At 41.9% G+C, this 19,334-nt stretch overlaps 1 protein-coding gene across 1 annotated transcript in view; it reads left to right on the top strand.

Annotated features, from left to right (window-relative positions):
* The window catches only part of MYO5C (myosin VC), an 89,319-nt gene extending 76,917 nt beyond the window's left edge, over positions 1 to 12,402 (top strand). The window contains exons 39-41 of the mRNA XM_082734716.1: positions 8,324 to 8,498; positions 8,918 to 8,998; positions 10,970 to 12,402. Of these exons, the coding sequence (XP_082590842.1) occupies positions 8,324 to 8,498; positions 8,918 to 8,998; positions 10,970 to 11,122 (409 nt within the window). The 3' untranslated portion in view covers positions 11,123 to 12,402. The remainder of the gene's footprint in view (positions 1 to 8,323; positions 8,499 to 8,917; positions 8,999 to 10,969) is intronic.
* Positions 12,403 to 19,334: the final 6,932 nt, after the last annotated feature.

A 19,334-nucleotide genomic window follows, 5' to 3' on the forward strand; every position in this document is an offset into this window, starting at 1 on the left:
TAAAGACTAGTAAGTAGTAACTGTGTATTTTAAATCCTGGCACTGGGTGCTTGTCAGACACTCAACTGGCGTTTACTGACTGCCACCTCTGTGACTCGCACTGTTGGCAGCTGAGGACACGGGAAATGAAGGAAAGAGCAGCTAGATCCCTGCCCTCCAGAACCTCAAAATAGTCAAATGACCATTCAAGGCAATTATGGTGAAGTCACAAACAAGGATGCAGAGAAGAGAGGTCGTGGTGGATAGACAAGTGAGGCCCGAGAGCTTTGCACTGAGTTATCCGACAGGGAGAAGAACATTCCAGGCAGGGGAAATGAGGCAGGCAAAGGCACAGAGGGAGAGCTGAATGAGGAGCCTTCCTCAGGCTCTAGGAGGAAGCTCTGTCTAGATTCAGCAGGGGTTTGTTTGGGGAGCAGCAGGACCAATGTCCTGAGGACATGGTGAGACACAATTTTGAGGTGTGTCAACTTTCCTGATCTCTTAGTTGAGGAAACACAAACCCTGAACTCTTGTTAGAGTTAGCACTATTGAGCGACTAGAAATAGGGTATATAGTTAAGATTTCTATGATTTGCACAGGGATTTGATACATGTATGTGGCATGAGAAGCTGAGATCGTGTTGACGACAGTGATGTCAGGGTAGGGAGCAAAGGAAGCCTCTTGAGCCAAGAAGTAAACAAGGCATCTATTAAACCGTGTTAGCATTAATGAAACTTGAACTTAGACATTGCCATAAACCAGGCTGGCAGATTCCCATGACACCAGGTTGTGGTTTTCAGATAAGAAAGAGGATTCTGAAGGGCTTTGTGGATCTTCTTCTCTTCCTTGGGAAAGGAAAAGGTTCTATTTTTTTCCCAAGCTCCAGGCAGAAGCCCTGTGGGCCTCTGAGGTAGGATTCAACCCTATTTAGAGGAAACCCATAAACCTCAACGTGTCATTACAGCCCGGGATAAGCAATTCTCTTTCCTTCTGTGGGTTCTCCACGAGTGAGGACAGTTATAAGCAAGATGGATGCGCCTGGATCCCGTGACAGCAGCTCAGAGGAGAGGCCACATCTGTCCCCATAGGTGCTCAGTGCTTTCTTGGTTCACCAGTTGACAGCGACCATCTGAGAAGTAATTCCCTTATGGTGTGGTGCTCTGAGGAGCACATGCATTTCACAGAGGCTCGTTTATTCAGGTATTTATTAAGCTCCTGCCATGAGCAAGGCCCATGAGGATTTGAGGTGGCTTTACAATGAAAACACACAAGCCACAAAATAATAAAGCCTGAATACAAGTAGAAGATCAAGAACAAAGGGGAAAAACCATAAACATTGGACAGAGTCACCTGAAAACTGTTTCTGGGCTTCCTGGCTGATGGGACAAAAAGCCAAACATGGTCAGCTCTCTGGTCTCATGAGTATGGTAAGCCAGGTGTTCCCAGGGAAGAGGTAAATATTTTCCCAATTATTTTTTGTTCCTAGTCATGAGTTATAAAAAATAAGGTTTCACATGAAACTTACACAGTCTCTGCAGTAGCATTTTTGCAGCGAGTTTCGCTGTGGCTGATTTGTCCAGCGATCTTCAGTGAAAGCCTTCACAGGGCACGGGGAGACAGACAGTTCTGTCAAGGACCAGAGTAATGTGCCCAAGGACATGCATGGCTTGCTGGACTAAGGGACCTGGGGAAGAACGGGAAAGGCATTGGTTTGGGTCTGAAAGCACAGGCAGAATTTCAGCAGACCCAGGCTTAGAGGAATGAGCACAAACTTCATGACAGAAAACTGCTGGTAGGGTATTAATAGCTCCCTTCAAATGGAGGGCCAGGTTGGTTACATCGAGATAGTGGAACACGGGCCTGAGCAACGCACGTGTCAGTCCCTCAGTGGTCGCAGCCACCACAGGCTTTTTGGCTTTTTTTTTTTCCCAGAAGGCTTTCAACTCTGAATTCAAATTCTTCAATAGCTGTAGGAGTATTCAGGTTATATATCTCATCTTCGATGAGCTTCTTTAAGGAATCAGTGCCCTTCATCTAAGTTGTTGAGTATATGTGCATGGAGCTACAAATAATATTTCCATATTATTTTACTTCCTGCAGAATTTGGAGTGATATCCCCTCACTTCCATTCCTGAATTGGTGATCTGTGTCTTCTCTTTTTATCTTGATCTGTCTTGCCAGGGGTTGTTAATCAATTTTACTGATCCTTTCAAATAACCAGCTTTGGCGTTCATTGATTTTTCTCTTTTTTAGAAAATTTAATTGATTTCTGTTACTGTCTTTATTATATCATTCCTTCTGCTTGCTTTGGATGTATTTTTGCTCTTTTTTTTTCTTGTTTCTTAAGGTAGAAGCATTGGTTATTGACTTCGAGACCTCTCTTTTCTAACATAAGCATTTAATGCCAAAAATTTCTCTTTAAGCACTAACTTTATCCCACAAATTCCGAGACGTTGTTTTTCATTTTTTTTTTTTTAATTGAAAATAGTTCTAGTTTTCTTGGAGTCTTACTCTTTGACCTGTGGACTACTTAGAAGTATGTTGTTCAGGGGCATCTGGGTGGCCCAGTCAGTTAAGCCTCTGCCTTCAGCCCAGGTCATGATCTTGGGGTCCTGGGATCAAGCCCTGTGTGTCTATTTCTGTCTCTCCCTCTCCCCCTCCCTACCATTCATGCTCTCTCTATCCCTCTCTCTCAGCAAATAAATAAAATCTTAAAAAAAAAAAAAAGTTACAAGCTTTCAGAGACTTTCTTGCTTCCTTTCTATTACTGACTTTTGGTTTAATTCCATATGACCAAAAAATGTATTCTGTCAGTCACACACTTGGAAACAGAATATAGAATGATTGTTGCCCAGGACTGAGGAGAGAGAGGAAGAGGGAGGCGTTGTTCAGTAGATACAGAGTTTCAGGTATTCAGGTATTCAGGTTCTATTCTATGCTGGGCATGGAGTCTGCTTAAAACATTCTATCTCTCTCTCTCCTTCTGCCCCTCCCCCCTCTAAAAAATTTATCTACTGTGTTTTTACTCTATCTTTGTATTTTTTCGTGTTTGTTCTAGGAATTAAAGAATATATACTGAATTTTCAGTCTATTTAGTTAGTTATTTCGAAGTAAGCTCCATGCCCAACATGGGGCTTGAACTCACCACCCTGAGATCAAGACCTGAGTGAAATCAAGATTCAGATGCTTAACTGACTGAGCCACGCAGGTGCCCCTTTTAGTCTATTTAGAATCATTATCTTAACCATGTCAAGTGAAATATAAGATGCTTACCATCACATAGGCCCCTTTCCCCTTTATGTTATAGTTGTCTTATGTATTGTATCTACAGACATCAAAAACTCTGCCAGATAATGTTATAATTTTCATTTTAAACCAGCTAATATATTTTAAGAAACTCAATAGAAGAACTGTCTATTATATTTGCCCACATGTTTACTCCGTTTCTGTTACTCCTTCATTCCTAATGTAGCAAGTCTTATTTTTTCCCCCAAATCTCATTTTGATACCATTTCCTTTCTGCCTGAAGGCATTCTTTTGGTAATCCTTACACAGCAAGTTCAGTGCCAATACTTAGTTTTCTTTCACCTGAAAATGTCTTCATTTCACTTTCATTCCTGAAGTATATTTTGGTGAGATATAGAATTTTTGTTTGCATTCCATTTTTTTTTCATCACTTTAAAAATGTGAAACATTTTTCCATGGTTTCTGACGAGAAATGCAAGGATATTTGAATTGCTTTTCCCTTACAAGTAATGCACAGTTTTTCTCAGATTGCGTTCAAGATTTTTTGGTCTTTGATTTTCCACAGTTTAATTAGGATGTGTCTGGGTGTGGATTTCTTTGAGTTTAACCTCTTTGAAATTCCCTGAGCTTTTTGAATCTGTAAGCTTGCCCATCTCACTAAATCTGGGACCTTTTCAGTCATTTCATTCCTTTTTTTTTTTTTTTAAGATTTTATTTTTTTATTTGAAAGAGGCAGAGAAAGCGAAAGAACAGCAGAGGAAGAGGGAGAGAGAGAAGTAGGCTCCCCACTGAGCAGGAAGCCCTATGTGGAACTCAATCCCAGGACCCTGGGATCATGACCTGAGCTGAAGGCAGATGCTTAACCAACTGAGGCAGCCAGGTGCCCCCTTTTCAGCCATTTCTTCAAGTATTTTGTCTGCACCATAATTTCTCCTTTCCTCTGGAACTTCAATAACATGAATGCTAAGCCTTTCATTATGGTCCCATGGGTCCCTAAAGTTGTTTATTTAATTTATTTTTCCTCTGTTTTCATTCTTTAGATCGAATTCTCTCTCTCTCTCTCTCTCTCTCTTTTTTAAAGATTTTATTTATTTGACAGACAGAGATCACAAGTAGGCAGAGAGGCAGGCAGAGAGAGAGGAAGAAGCAGGCTCCCTGCTGAGCAGAGAGCCCGATGCGGGGCTCAATGCCAGGACCCTTGATTCATGACCTGAGCCGAAAGCAGAGGCTTTAACCCACTGAGCCACCCAGGTGCCCCCGAATTCTCTCTCTTGACTAACTGTTTCCTCTGGCATCTCTATTCTGCTGTTGAACCCATTAAAAGAATTCTTTTATTTTTGTTATTATATTTTTCAGTTGTAAAGTTTTTGTTTGGTTTTTCTTTGTATCATCCTTTTCTTTTCTGAGACTTTCTGTTGTTTCATTTATTTCAAGATAGTTTGTCTTTACTTTTTGGAGCATTTTTATGATAGCTTCTTTAAAATCTCTGTGTCATTTCAGAATTAACATCTATTGATTTTCTTGTTTGATGTAAATTGAGACTTTCTTGGTTCTTCATAAGCCAAGTAATTTTGAATCATCTCCTGGACACTTCTAGTATTATACTGAGACTTTGGGTCTTTCAGTCTTATGGAGAATGTTGATATTTTTATCAGATAACCCATTTGAGTATTTGAGTTCAGGCTTCGAGTTCTGACCATCATTTGTGACTTGTGACCCCTGTGTCAGTTCTCAAAGCTTTTGTTATGCTGTTTGGTTCTGTCTCACGTGTGACACGCCATGGTCAGTCTGAAACTTGGGTGGTGCTCTGTCCCATTGTTTAGTCCTCAAAGCCTATGTGTGCTGTTGAGGGTCAGATCTGTGCATGGGCCCAAGGTTGCACCAAGGAGTTCATGAACAACTTTAAAGGGTTGTTTTCCCAAACTCCTCCATCTCCAAAACACCCCTGATACTTTCCAGATTCCCAAGAATCCCCTCTTTGGTCCTCTAGACAGAAAACTGGGGGTTTACTTAACTCACTGTGTGGTGTACTTGCTACAGATATCTTCGTCTGGGACTAAGTGGTGGCAGAAATGAATAATGGGGGTTCACCCCATTCTCTTGAACCACAGTTGCTCCATTTGGAGAAGGTTTTCCTCAGAGTTTTAGCTTCCTACTGGACCCCATGGCCACACTGCTACCACAATGAAATTGTTTGGGGCTGAAGCACAAAAAGAAGAAAGAAAAAGTAGAAAGAAGAAAAGCAGAGGACTTCTATCCTTTCTAAAGAGCTTTAAGACAATTTTTTTCAGCTCCTCAACACAGACCTAGAGGCCTCTGACGGGAAGACTTTATTGCCATCAGTACCCACTGCTGAGTTTCAGGCTCCTTTGAGGTCAGGCTAATGAATAGTAGACAGAAAAAAAACTAGTAAATTCACTACCCATTTGTCAATACTTCAAATCCTGGTCTTCTTCCCCAACCTACCTAGTACTATTTATTTTCCAGAGTCCTCAAGTAGCAGCTTCAGGCATTCCATCAAGCTTTTACAGCTGCATTCAATGGGAGGGCAAAGTGGAGTATGTTCTTGCAGAGAACCAGAACTCCACCACTGATTTTTCCGCTTTTCTAAACCTGATGAATAATTAACATACAGTGTTATATTAGTTTCAGGTACACAAAAGCATGATTCAGCAATTCTGTACATCACTCGGTGCTCATCAGGATAAGTGTGCTCATAATTCCCTTTATCTATTTCACCCTTCCTCCCACCCGTCTCCCTTCTGGCAACCACCAGTTTGTTCTCTGTATTTAAGAATCTGGTTTTTGGTTTCTTTTTCCCTTTGTCTAGTTTCTTAAGTTTCACATGTGAATGAAATCATACGTTACTGACGTTACTGGTCTTTCCTCAACAGACTTATTTCACTCAGCCTTATACCCTCTAGGGCAATCCATGTTATTGCAAATGGCAAGACCTCATTCTTTTTTATGGCTGAGTAGTAGTCCATTGTATAGCTACACCACACCTTCTTCATCTCTTCATCTATTGAGAGACACCGGGGTTGCCTCCATATCTTGACTATTATAAATAATGCTACAATAAACATAGGGGTACATATATCTTTTTGAATTAGCATTTTCATTGTCTTTGGGTAAATACCCTGTATTTACCCAATGCTTTGGGTATAATTACTGGATTATGTTCCACCACTGATTTTTTAGTGGGAGAATTAACATGCTCAACATCCATATTAAGGAGGGACTGTGGCAGGATTAAGTAGGACGAATTAGAAGGGATAAGATGGGAGGCCCAATAGGAATCCATTGTAATGAGAACTCAAACTAGTGGAACCAAATTGCCAGTGCAAAAAAGGCAGGAAACCAGTACAAGAAATAGTATCTCACACTCATTACATCCCTTTGGAATATACCAACTCAGCATTATTGTCGCAGTGTTATAGTCAAAGAGAAGACCCACGTAGGGAGTTGCTAATTTAGAAGGCCCAAGCTAGGAATGCCCTTAGAGATCACCTGGTTCAACACTCATTTTTTTTTTAAGATTTTATTTATTTATTTGACAGAGAGAGATCACAAGTAGGCAGAGAGGCAGGCAGAGAGAGAGAGGAGGAAGGCTCCCCGCTGAGCAGAGAGCCCAATGCGGGACTCAGTCCCAGGACCCTGAGATCATGACCTGAACCGAAGGCAGAGGCTTAACCCACTGAGCCACCTAGGCGCCCTCAACACTCATTTTTTTAAAGGTTTATTTATTTAAGTAATTTCCACACCCAACGTGGAACTTGAACCCATGATCCCAAGATCAAAAGTTGCACGCTCTTCCAGTAGAGCCAGCCAGGAGCCCCCAAAATTCAATTTTTAAGACCAGCTTCATTGATAGATAATTTACATATTGTAAATTTTATTCTATGAACTATATTTGTATAGTTCAATGGGTTTTGGTATATTTACAGAGTTGTACAATCACCATAATGTAATTTTAAAACCTTTCCCTCACTCTAAAAAGAATTCTTATACCCATTAGCACCAGCACTCATCTGCTACCATATCCCACATCCATAGTCCCCTCTCCCTCAGGCGAGGCAAGCACAAATATATTTTCTTTCTCTATAGGTTTGCTTGTTCTGGACACTTTTATAAATGGAACCATAAAATGTGTTGTCTTTTGTGACTGACTTCTTTCCCTTAGCATAATATTCTCAAAGATCATCCATGTAGTAGCATATATCAATACCTCATTCCTTTTTATTGCTGAATAATATCCCACTGTATGGACATACCACAATTTGTGTATCCATCAGTTGTTGGGTTGTTTTGGGTTGTTTTCATTTTTTGGCTACACTGCAGTGTACGTGTATGCACAATATTTTATGTGGACATGCTCTCAGTTCTCTTTGAGTATATACCCAAGAGTGGAATTGCTGGGTCATATGGCAGTTCTATGTTTAACACTTTGGGGAACTGTCAACCTGTTTTCCTTAGCAGCTCTACCATTTTACATTCCCACTAGCAATAAATGGGGGTTCTCAACACTCTCACTCACCCATAGAGGTTGAGTAACTTTCCAAACTCACAAAGTAGACTGGTGGGACTAAAACTCATACCTCTTACCTTATAAACTTATGATAATTAGTGACAGAAACAAGAATAAAAACCCCAGTGGACCGAATGAAAGCCTTCTACCAATTGAAAATTTTCTGCCAATTTAGGAAAAGAAAGCAGTTTTTTATACCAATGCAAGGTCTTCAAATATCACTATGATTTTTTCCTTTAGTAGATTTTCAAATCCATTATTAAGCTTATTTTAATAGATCACTTTATAAATTATTGCAGTCACCACTTTTTGCTCATATTTTCCCCAAAGTTTAGAGCTGCTATGGCCCTCACCCCAGACCATCAAGATCCTTAGAACCACAGATCATGAGAGCTAATCATTTGGTCCAACCCCCTCATGTTACAAATGAAGAAACGGCTGGACCATGGTCCTAAAGCTCTCAGTGAACTCGGATACCCTCTCAGGACACACTGGGGGATTTGGCATCCTCCCCTGAAGTGTTCTCAACAGATCACCCACTATTCACTGTTTCTCTGGCTTTTACTCCAGGTGCAACATCAGCTACTTAGAAGAATGGCTTAAAGATAAGAATTTGCAGAACAGCTTGGCCAAGGAAACTTTGGAACCTCTCTCTCAGGCAGCCTGGTTGCTTCAGGTCAAGAAGACCACAGACAGCGATGCCAAGGAGATCTATGAACGCTGTACCTCACTGTCTGCTGTGCAGGTGACCAAGCTTGCTGAGTGTGTCCCTGATCTTCAAAAACAGATTGTGTGATTGGTGTCACCCTTTCTGGCTTAGCCAGCCACAGGGTGTGTCTGAGTCTCATTGTGCTCTTTGGGGTGCACACGTATCTCCAAGGTCCACCCTCTTATCTAATAAGCATTTATTTAATACTAACTTAGGACTTAAAAACAGAAAAGTGCCTATGATACATTCCCTGCCCTCTGAGCTCACAAATGTGTATGTATGGGGGGAGGGGAGGGGTTAAGGAAGGAGGCCAGAACACATAGTTCTTAGAGGCACTTTACAGTATCGAAGAACTACATGTGGTTCCCAACAGTTCCCAAATCATCAGAATTGTTATTTCGTGGACAGACTTTTCCTTTTTCATGGTCTAACACCATCTTATGTGCTGTTTGCAGATCATAAAGATCCTTAATTCATACACACCTATAGATGACTTTGAAAAAAGAGTGACTCCATCTTTTGTTCGTAAAGTACAGGTAAGATCCTTAAGGATGTACCTTTTAATTTTCAGTATAAGAAATTGAGGGGACACCCAGGTGGCTCAGTCAGTTAAATGTCCAACTCTTGATCTCGGCTCAGGTCTTGATCTGAGGGTTGTGAGTTCAGGCCCCACATTGGATCCACACTGGGCATGGAGTATATGTTAAATGAATGAATGAATAATTGAATATTGAATATTGAATTAATGTTATAGAAATCTAAGATTAAAGCACATTTACCAAACATGCAAACAAAAGGCACTTAGCAAAAGCAGCAGGAATGGATAAAGAAGATGCGTATATATACAATGGAATACTATGCAGCCATCAAAAACACAAAATCTTACCATTTGCAACAACGTGGGTGGAACTAGAGGGTATTATGCTAAGCAAAATAAGTAAATCAAAGAAAGACAATTATCATGATCTCTCTGATATGAGTAACTTGAGAGGCAGAGCAGGATATCATAGGGGGGAAGGGAGGAGAAAATGAAGAAGATGGGACCAGGGAGAAAGACAAACCGTAAGAGACTCTCAATCTCAGGAAACAAACTGATGGTTGCAGGAGGGGAGAGGGGTGGAAGGGATGGGGTGGCTGGGTGATGGACATTGGGGAGAGTATGTGCTGTGAATTGTGTAAGACTAATGATTCACAGACCTGTACCCCTGAAGCAAATAATACATTATATGTTAATAATAATTTAAAAAATTTTTTAAAGCAGCAGGCATTTTCCCTGTCAAATACCCATTTTATTCTTTTTTTAAATTTTTGAATTTTTAAAAATATTTAATTTATTTATTTGAGAAAGCACAAGCAAGGGGAGCAGCAGAGAGAGAGGGAGAAGGAGGCTCCCCACTAAACAGGAAGCCCAATGCGGGGCTCAATCCCAGGACCCTGTGTTCATGACCTGAGCTGAAGGCAGACGCTTAGCCAACTGAGGCACCAGGCGCATTTTAGCCTCTAAAACCATGATTTACCTGCTCTGTTCCTTCAACATGTCTGGTTTATTATCAGTCTTCTTATCAGCACTGTGCAAGGGAGCAGAGGCTGAATGGAAAAATGTATACCCACTTTTCTTATTTTAATCCCTAAAGTGTCTTCCCCAATCAACTAAGGTATCATTTCTCAAAGTTTGATTCAAGGATCCTATAGGTCCTTGAGACCTTTTCAGGGGATCTGCAAAGGCTTCCTTTTTCCAAGTATGTATGTGTGAAGCAGACTTTTCTTTCTCTACTTCAACCTCTACTTTCCTCTACTTTCAACCTCTATTCACTGTAGATTGAATGCAGAAGCGGATATGAGAGATTTTACCTATCATTAAGTCAGACATTAAAAAGATTTACAAAAATAAAATACAATACAACTTCCTACTATTTTTTTTGTTTTAAAAAATAGTTACTTTTCAATAAATGTTTACATGCATTGGGTTTGTTCTTGTTACTCTAATGAATTAATATTTTAAATTGTTTTAATTACTAATATAGTAAATATCAATAGTTCTACCCATATGTACAAAACTCTTTGGGGTCTTCAGTAATCTTTAAAGAGTATAAAGGAGTGTTGAGATAAAAAAGTTTACAAACTACTGAACTATAAAAAAGGATAACTGTTAGAAAGATTTAATACTATAGATCTACTCATGTCTGGCCTTAGAATTATGCCACAAGAATGAGTAAGAATAGAAAACAGATCCATTTACAGTCAGTCCATCCTGTGGGAAATTAACTTCTGAGGTGAAACAGAGCACGTAAGTAAATATTCATGAGAGCTGATTGGAAATCCTGCATAGATCATTTCACCAAGGGAATGTGTTGTTAAAAGGCTTTTTTGTGCATTCGCTGACATGATTTTGAAAGGAGCTTTTCAGCGATGGTGGAGTTGTGTTTTCCTCTCTCTAGACTTCTAGACAATCATAAAGCAGAATGCACTGGTTTCTTTATTCATTTTTCCTCTGGTTTTAATTTCAGGCTCTCCTAAATAACCGGGCGGATTCATCCCAGCTGATGTTGGATACAAAATATCTCTTTCAAGTTACATTTCCTTTTACCCCCTCTCCACATGCTCTGGAAATGATCCAGATCCCCAGCAGTTTTAAGCTAGGCTTTCTCAATAGGTTATAGCAGGAGAAAAGAGAGTAAGTGTACTTTTCCGTCAGAGACTACATGAAGAGCGAATATGAGGGATGTGGATTATTATTGGAACTGGAAATGCTTTGGAATGTGATGTAAGGAAGAACGTAAGAATTCTCCAAGATGGGCCACATCTTCTCTTGCTCCCGGTGATGGTGTCACCACTGTCATTCTGTAAGAATTAACACACACTAGCTGGGGTTGGAAAGGCCACGTCTACCTTCAGAAGCACAGCCAGCTTTTACTGGGATTCCTGGAAGGCCCGTATTTTCTAGATCTGTCTTGGGACAGGGCTCCCCCGCCCAGAGGGCATAGGATCCGGGAGCCCTGTGTCTCCTAAGTATTCTAATGTTTTTGTGAGGCCCTGGTACATTTATGAAGCCGCAGGTGGGGTCCAGGGCTGCGTCCTCCAGGAAATAATCCCATTTGGCCACAAGATCCTGTCAAAAGTCCTCTGACCCCAGGCCTCCTGCCCCGAGGTCGGGGGGTTGGGGTTCATTCACTTTTTATTAAAAATGCTCCTGCATGCAAAAACATTTATAATTTCAGGTTCCTCTAGTTTGTAAGAGAATATTCAATCTGAGATGAATCATATGAAGTATTTTATATACATATATTCTAAAACGAATCTATTAGTAAGATTAATTCATGCCCATTTATCATCTCTTCTGAAAGAACATTTAACTATTATCTGCCAACACACTTGCCATACTTTCTCATAGTTCATATAATGTTTTTCAAAACTAAGCTTAAAAGACAACTTAAATGATTTTCTCTATCTTTTCAGCATTCAGATATGTTCTTAAAAATTTTCCCATAAAAATAACTGAAGAATTATGTCAATTCCTCCTTAGGAGAAACCAGCATTTCCCAAGTTTTGTGGAGACGGACTATCCCTTGTCCACCCCCCCACACACACACACACACATCCCCCAAACCTTTTCTTTCCTTCCTTTCAGAGCACACAATGTCATTTGACCAGCCCTGCTAGCATATATGGCCAGTGGCCCCAGTGCTCCTGGGCGCCATTCCGAGGATCCCAACCAGCCCTCTGCTTCTGACAGATTCCCAGGCTGTGGTTGTGATTCTCTAACACGGACATATGTCTTAGGGGTGGAAATAATATATGATGATGAAGCAATGTCGCCCTGATAGGTGATTATGTCTTTTCATATTATAAATGATTTAGTTCATTTAGATACATTGTATAGGAAGAAATGAAAAGTAGAACTTTTAAGTATTTTAATCAATAAAATAAATTACCAAATGAATTGGGTCAGGTTTGGTTTTTGTTTTGTTTTGTTTTGTTTTGAGGCTCCACACCCAGTTTGGGGCCCAGACTCACAACCCTGAGATCAAGACCTGAGGTGAGGCTGAGATTCGGGCACTTACAGGACTGAGCCACCCAGGTGTCCCGGGTCAGGTTCTTTCAATTGCTAGGAGACTACATTTTTCTTAGGTGCACAAGGTTTGTGCCTTTTTTTTAAGGATTGTATACTTGAAGATGTTGATATCTTTTTATGGATTCATAATACCCTGTAAAATATATATAAACATTTTTAGAGGGAAAGCAAATATGCCCTAAATTCTGGCTCAGGCTGTCTCCATGGGCTCCCAAATGGTGAGGGAATTGAGGAGCCATTGGCAGACACTTGGCTGGGTTTCTGATCAGCACCTGTGCCCTTCTCCGTGCCTTTCTCTGCTCCTCATCATCCTTCCCTTTTGGTTCCCATAGGTCAGGGTTTGTGACTGTTTTGCAACACTCCCCCTGGGCTATCGGCCAGTGACAGTGTCTATCTCCTTTGCTACCCTGGAAGCTCCTGGAGAGCAGGTCCACATCTTATTCTTCCCCGCGCTCATGTTAATGCTGGCGAGATGAGACAGAGCTGCAGGAGCAAGGTCCTATTAGAGGGCAGGACTGGGGGTCAGCCTTGGGAAGGAGCAGATCTTGTCTGGGAACAAGACAAGGGGGCCTGCAGGGCTGAGAAATGTATGCATGGGGGGAGGAAGGGCACACCTCCCACCTCTCCATCTGTCCCACAAATCTGATGGTGGGCAGAACTTTCGAGATGAGAGGAGCTGGTGGGATGAGGACCAAGCAGGCGGAAGTTGCTGATGACAGTTGGGGCGAATGTCCGCATGGCTCAGTGAAGCAGACCATGCATTCATGAGGCTCCAGCCTGCCCAGGCTGCCTCCTGCAGAGGTCAGAGAACTGGGCTCAAGAAGCAGGTCAGCAGAAGTTTCAAGGGCATCTGCTGTGGATGGGGAGAAGTTTGCCACGGGCAGTCACTGCCCGTGGGAAGGGTCAAAGCCTCTGAGCCACGACGCCCAGATAAGGAGATTAGAGGTACAGCTTCTGCTTTCTCGCCTTCACCTTGGAGCTACAACTCTGACTTCTCAGCTGGGCGCTCCGAGTGCTGACTCTGTGGAAGGTAGGTATGTGCTAACCATATATTAGCATACTCGGGTTTTCCTGCATGCTCACGTACGTGTTCTGTGTGCACACACCAAGGTGTTGACTGGGCGCTCATGAGGAGGGAGCGCAGGTGAACCGCGGTAGTGGTGGGTAATCTGCATCTTCTAATTGTTCTACGACCTATATGCATTTCTTTTGAAATAATAGGTGTTTTGTTTTAAAAATATATTTAGTGTTGGCATTCGGGTGGAAAAAAACAGGCATCTGTAAAGTCATACAATCAGCTTTAAAAATTGATCCAGGTAACACTTTACATGTCAGTTTAAGTCTCAGAATGCAGCTTATGGAAGAGGAAGAGTGTTGTTGTTGTTTTAAAGATTTGTTCATTTTCAGGCGCCTGCCTGGCTCCGTCGACTAAGCATCTGCTTTTGACTTGGGTCGTGATCTCAGGGCCATGGGACTGAGGTCCACATCGGGCTCTCTGCTTAGTGACGAGCCTGCTTCTCTCTCTGCCTCGGCCTGCCGCTTTGCCTACCTGTGATCTTTGTCTGCCAAATAAATAAAATCTTTTAAGGGGCACCTGGGTGGGTCAGTCAGTCAAGCATCTGCCTTCGTCCCAGGTCATGATCCCAGAGTCCTGGCATCAAGCCCCACATCGGGTTTCCTGCTTAGTAGGGGAGACTGCTTCTCCCTCTCCCTCTTCCTGTCACTCCCTCTGCTTGTGCTCTCTCTCTCTGTCAAATAAATAAATAAAATCTTTTTAAAAATCTTAAAAAAAAATTTATTCATTTTAGCGAAAACATGTGGGCACATGAGCCATGGGGAGGAGTAGAGGGGAAGAGGTGCAGAGGGAGAGAGAGAGAAAGAGAATCCCAAGCAGACCCACCCCCGCAGCGTCCCCACCTGCTGAGCTTGGAGCTCTTTACTGGGTTGGATCCCAAGACCCGGAAACCATGTCCTGAGCCAAGGTGCTCCTGAAATAGGAAGATGTTTTGATACAAACATCATATAGTCATAAGTCTGTGTAATTTATCTACATTGTCATGTGTGTCAAAAGTTTATTCTTTTTATTACACATCACAAGTTATCTAATCTGTTGATGAACATTTGGGTTTTTCCAGTTTGGAGTTATTGTGAATAAAGCTGCTATGAAATTAGTTTTTCTTTTCTTTTTTTTTTTTTTTTCTTTGAGAATAGAAGTATTTGTTTCTGATGAGTATACATCCAGGAGTAGAAGTGCCAGCTCCCAGGTTATATATATGTGTAGCTTTAGTAGGTCTTATCAACCAGTTTTCCAAAGTGGACATACCAATTTATATTCCCATCGACAAGACCACTTCACCACACCTTGCCCACACTTCAAATGGTCAGTCTTTTGCATTTTAGATATTCCAGTACATAAACATTGGTATAGCAGTGTGGTTCTCATTTACATTTCTTACATGACTAATGATATTGAGCATTATATGTTTAGTGAGCATATGAATGTCTGCATTTGTGAAGTGTCTGTTCAGAGTCTTGTATTTAAAAACTAATTTTTTTTTTAAGATTTTATTTATTTATTTGACAGAGAGAAATCACAAGTAGTCGGAGAGGCAGGCAGAGAGAGAGAGAGAGAGGGAAGCAGGCTCCCTGCTGAGCAGAGAGCCCGATGCGGGACTCGATCCCAGGACCCTGAGATCATGACCTGAGCCGAAGGCAGCGGCTTAACCCACTGAGCCACCCAGGCGCCCCAAAACTAATTTTTAATGAGATAATGCACATAACATAAAACTCAGCATTTTATCTATTTTAAATTTTTATTTATTTTAAAGGATTGAGAAAGGGGGCACACAGTGGGGAAGGTCAGAAGGAGAGGGACAGAGAATCTCAAGTAGACTCCCTACTGAGCACAGAGTCTGATGTGGGGCTCGATTCCACCACCCTGAGATCAGAACCTGAGCTGAAATCAAAAGTCAGATGCTTAACTGACTGAGCCACCCAGACACCCCAAAACTTAGCATTTTAAAGCATACATTTCAGTGGTTTTTAGTATATACACAATGATATGCATTATCTAATTCTACAGCACTTCCCTCACCCCAGACAAGAAACGCCATACCCACTAGGCAATCACACCCCATTCTTCGACTTACAGGCAACCTCTCACTTACCTTCCGTCTGTACAGATTTGCCTATCCTGGACATTTCATAGAAATGGAGTGGCAGTTAGTGGCCTTTTGTGTCTGACTTATTTCACTTAGCAGAATGGGCTCAAGGTTCATCCATGTTGTAGTATGGATCAGAATTTCATTCTTTCCTATTGTCAGATAACATTCTACTGTATGGATATACCACATTTTGTTTACCCATTTATCGGTTGACGGATTTGAGTTGTTTGCACTTTGAGCTTAAACGCTGCTATAAACATTCATGCGTAAGTTTTCATGTGAGCATGAATTTTCAGTTATCATGGGCACATGAACCTACGAGTGGATTTGCTGGGTGATACAGTGACTACTCTGTTCAACCCTTTATGTAACTGCCAACCGGTTTCCTCAGCAGCCGCACCATTTTACATTCCCAGCAGCAAAGCATGCGGGGCTTTTTACCCATTTTTAACTGGGTCAGTGAAGCATTATTCTAAAAGTAAAAACTGGAGATATCTTATATATCCAATAATAAGAGGTTGGATTAATAAATCATGATACTACATGGTATAGAGAAATATTAAAACTATTATCAAAAAACAGATCTGTAAGGACTAACAGAATAAATTGGATTAAAAAAGCAAATAGCTAATAGCCATATTTGTGTAACTCACAAGTTTTAACTATGATGTCAAAAAAGTCTAGAAGAATATGCAGCAAGTCTAAATATGGGGAGAGAACACAGAGCAAGTCGTAGGGACTTTCACGCCTGTCTTTCTGTCTTTGGTTTGCAGTCTTCTACTTTTATTTATTTGTTAAGATTTTATTTTCTTATCTGACAGAAAGAGACACAGTGAGAGAGGGAACACAAGCAGGGGGAGTGAGAGAGGGAGAAGCAGGCTTCCTGCAGAGCATGGAGCCCAACACTGGCCTCAATCCACAACCCTGGGATCATGACCTGATCCAAAGGCGGACGCTTAACCAACTGAGCCACTCAGGTGCCTCAAGGTCTGAACTCTTAAAAATAAATATGAGGTGGTGGATTTTGGGGGGTAATTTTTAAATTATTTATTTAGATGAAACATATCAAGGAAATTTTGTGTTTGGCTTGGGCTTAGGGGTAGGTCTGAGAAGTTCTGTGGACTACTGCAGAACAACTTCATGCCAAGGCTTGTTAAAATGGGACATTTTTATCTTGTCAAAATGCTCAGTGAAGCATTTGTTCTAGCTGTTAAAAGTTCCCTCATTATAAAAAGGATTATTGACAATAAGGATGGTAGAACGCACTACAATTAAATCTGGCCATGATATAAATGCTAAATGAAAAACATCAGTATATAAAAAATATAAAATCTACTCTTGCATATGCCAAAATACGGACCAGGAGTCTTTCCGGGCAGTGGAATTATAGGTGATTGTCTTCTTCCTTATGCCTTTTTTATTTTTCCAGACTCACAACGCCCATGTATAAAATTTATAGTTTTCAATACTGTAATATATCAAATTTAGTTTGTAGCTTGCCCATGCTTAACCAATCAGATCCAAAATGCTAGCCATGTGAAATGATTTAAGGTTGATATGTCTCAAAGCTTATGGTCTCCGTGAGAAAATGATGTTTTCTAAGAATACGCGATGGCACATGTAGACAAAAACACTAGTAAGCAAACAACTAAAGTTCAACATTATGTATTGCATACAATTCTGATTTTTTTAAAGTATAAACATATGTTCATGAAAACACTAGAAGAAAACAAAATGTTAACAGCAATCAGTTTGTTAGTATAGGGCATGCATGTGATCAATTTTCCTTCTTCCTGTCCTTCTGTTTCCAGTTCTAATAAACATGTATAGCCTTATCATTTGAAAAAGCTTAAAATTCAGTCTGGGAAGGAGAACAGTGTCTCTCCCCAGATTTGGAATACTGGCATTTTCTTTCCTTCCCTTTTTCTTGCTCTCTCGCAACTCCTGGCCATCCTGGGATTCCTTCTCCACTCAGTTCCCACAGTTCCTCTCATCTTCCATTCCCCCAGCTCTGTCCAGAGCTCATTTCCTCTTCCCCAGATCACGATAACAACCTCTTACCCTAGTTGATTTTCCTGCTGTGCATTCTCTCTCTGACCTACTTCTGGAAGCACAAATGCTGGAATAATCCGCTCGCATGACGTTGCTCCCTTGTTGAAAAAACCATGGCTCACGTTCCTAATGCTATTACTTGGAGTCCTCAGCATGACCTTGGGACTGGCAGGCCTGGGCAGTGGGGGACAGCATTACTGCATCCTCGCCAAAGGCTAGGCTCCAGGGGGCAGCCTTCTTTAACTCATATTTTATGAAAAGGCAGAGCATCCTGACTGCACCAGCTTCACGAGAAGGGTTGTGGAGTCCCGCTACACACAGATTCAGGCTCCACTGCTGACCTCGAACTTACTAAATCCTGAGTTATTTCCCCAGCTACGACACGGATATCTGCTTCCTTCCTGGGGTGGCTGTGAGCAGTCAGGGCCAAGCGCTCCGTGGTGGTCGGTGGCTGGCTCTCTTCTGATCTCTCATCCTTACGGGATGGCCCTCTCCTTCTCTGTCACATAGAGATCTCAAGAACTACTATCAGCTGCCCCTTTGCTGTAGGAGTTCACCCCAGTTCGTTCTCCCCATTCTTCATCCAGTCCCAGGGTGACCTCTGCATGGCAGACATTTCCCCTTTGAGGTGTCCCCACTGCCACCTGCCCTACAAATACATTCCTCTCCAATTTGGCTCTGTTGAAATGTTCAGACCAGTGGCCCAAACCTCCTTATACTCAGGGGGTCATTTCTTTGAACCTTGATGTGGTCCACTCTTTGAAACACCTATTAAATTGGCTCGGCTGTGATGGTTGTCCCCTGCCGCCCTTAAGGTCCTCGTCCTCATCTCCAGCAGTGACACCGCAACACCTAGCCTCCCAAACAGAAACCCAGCAGGCTTCATGGACCTCTCCCTCTCCTTATCCCCCCACGTCAGCAAGTCTAGCTCCCTCTTCTCAAGCATGGCCCGAAACCATCCCACACCATTGCTTTATGTACGGCCTTCATCACGTTCTGCCTTAAATGTAGCCATAGGCTCACTTCTGCATTTCCCACATCTCCAGCCTCATCCCCCGCCCCTCCTTCCCGCTGCTGCTGCTGCTGCTGCTGCTGCCCCCACAGCCACTCACAGCGCAGCTTCACATCCATTATATTCCAGCCTTGAGCTAAGCTTTATGCACTGCCTTTCCTAAATCCCCTGGTGATTTCTCCTGTTACGGTAGATGTTAAGATCCCCATGTGATTGATTAGCAAAGATCCACAGAAGCTCAAGTAACCTGCTTAAGAAGTGGGGCCAGGGTCTGGACAGCCAGAGCCAGCACCCTCAGCCACCAGATGGTTTTGCTTCTGTGTTTGCCCTCCCTTCAGTGGCCTGGACCTGTCGGTTGACTTCTGGATGAACAGATAGGGGCCCTGGGTCTGTGGCTGTCCAGTGTTTAATAAATGGGATGTGTCCCTTGCAGAGAACCAACACTATGTTTACTCAGCCTTGGGGTATTGGTTGAAATCAGGTTCTACCACTTTCTGACTCTCATCTTCCCTCCAAAAGTTTACCTTTAGGGAAAGAATTTTTTTTTTAAGTTTTAAATTATAATATCCATT

Source organism: Mustela nivalis (assembly GCF_964662115.1).
Source record: "Mustela nivalis genome assembly, chromosome: 6".
NCBI lineage: Eukaryota > Metazoa > Chordata > Mammalia > Carnivora > Mustelidae > Mustela > Mustela nivalis.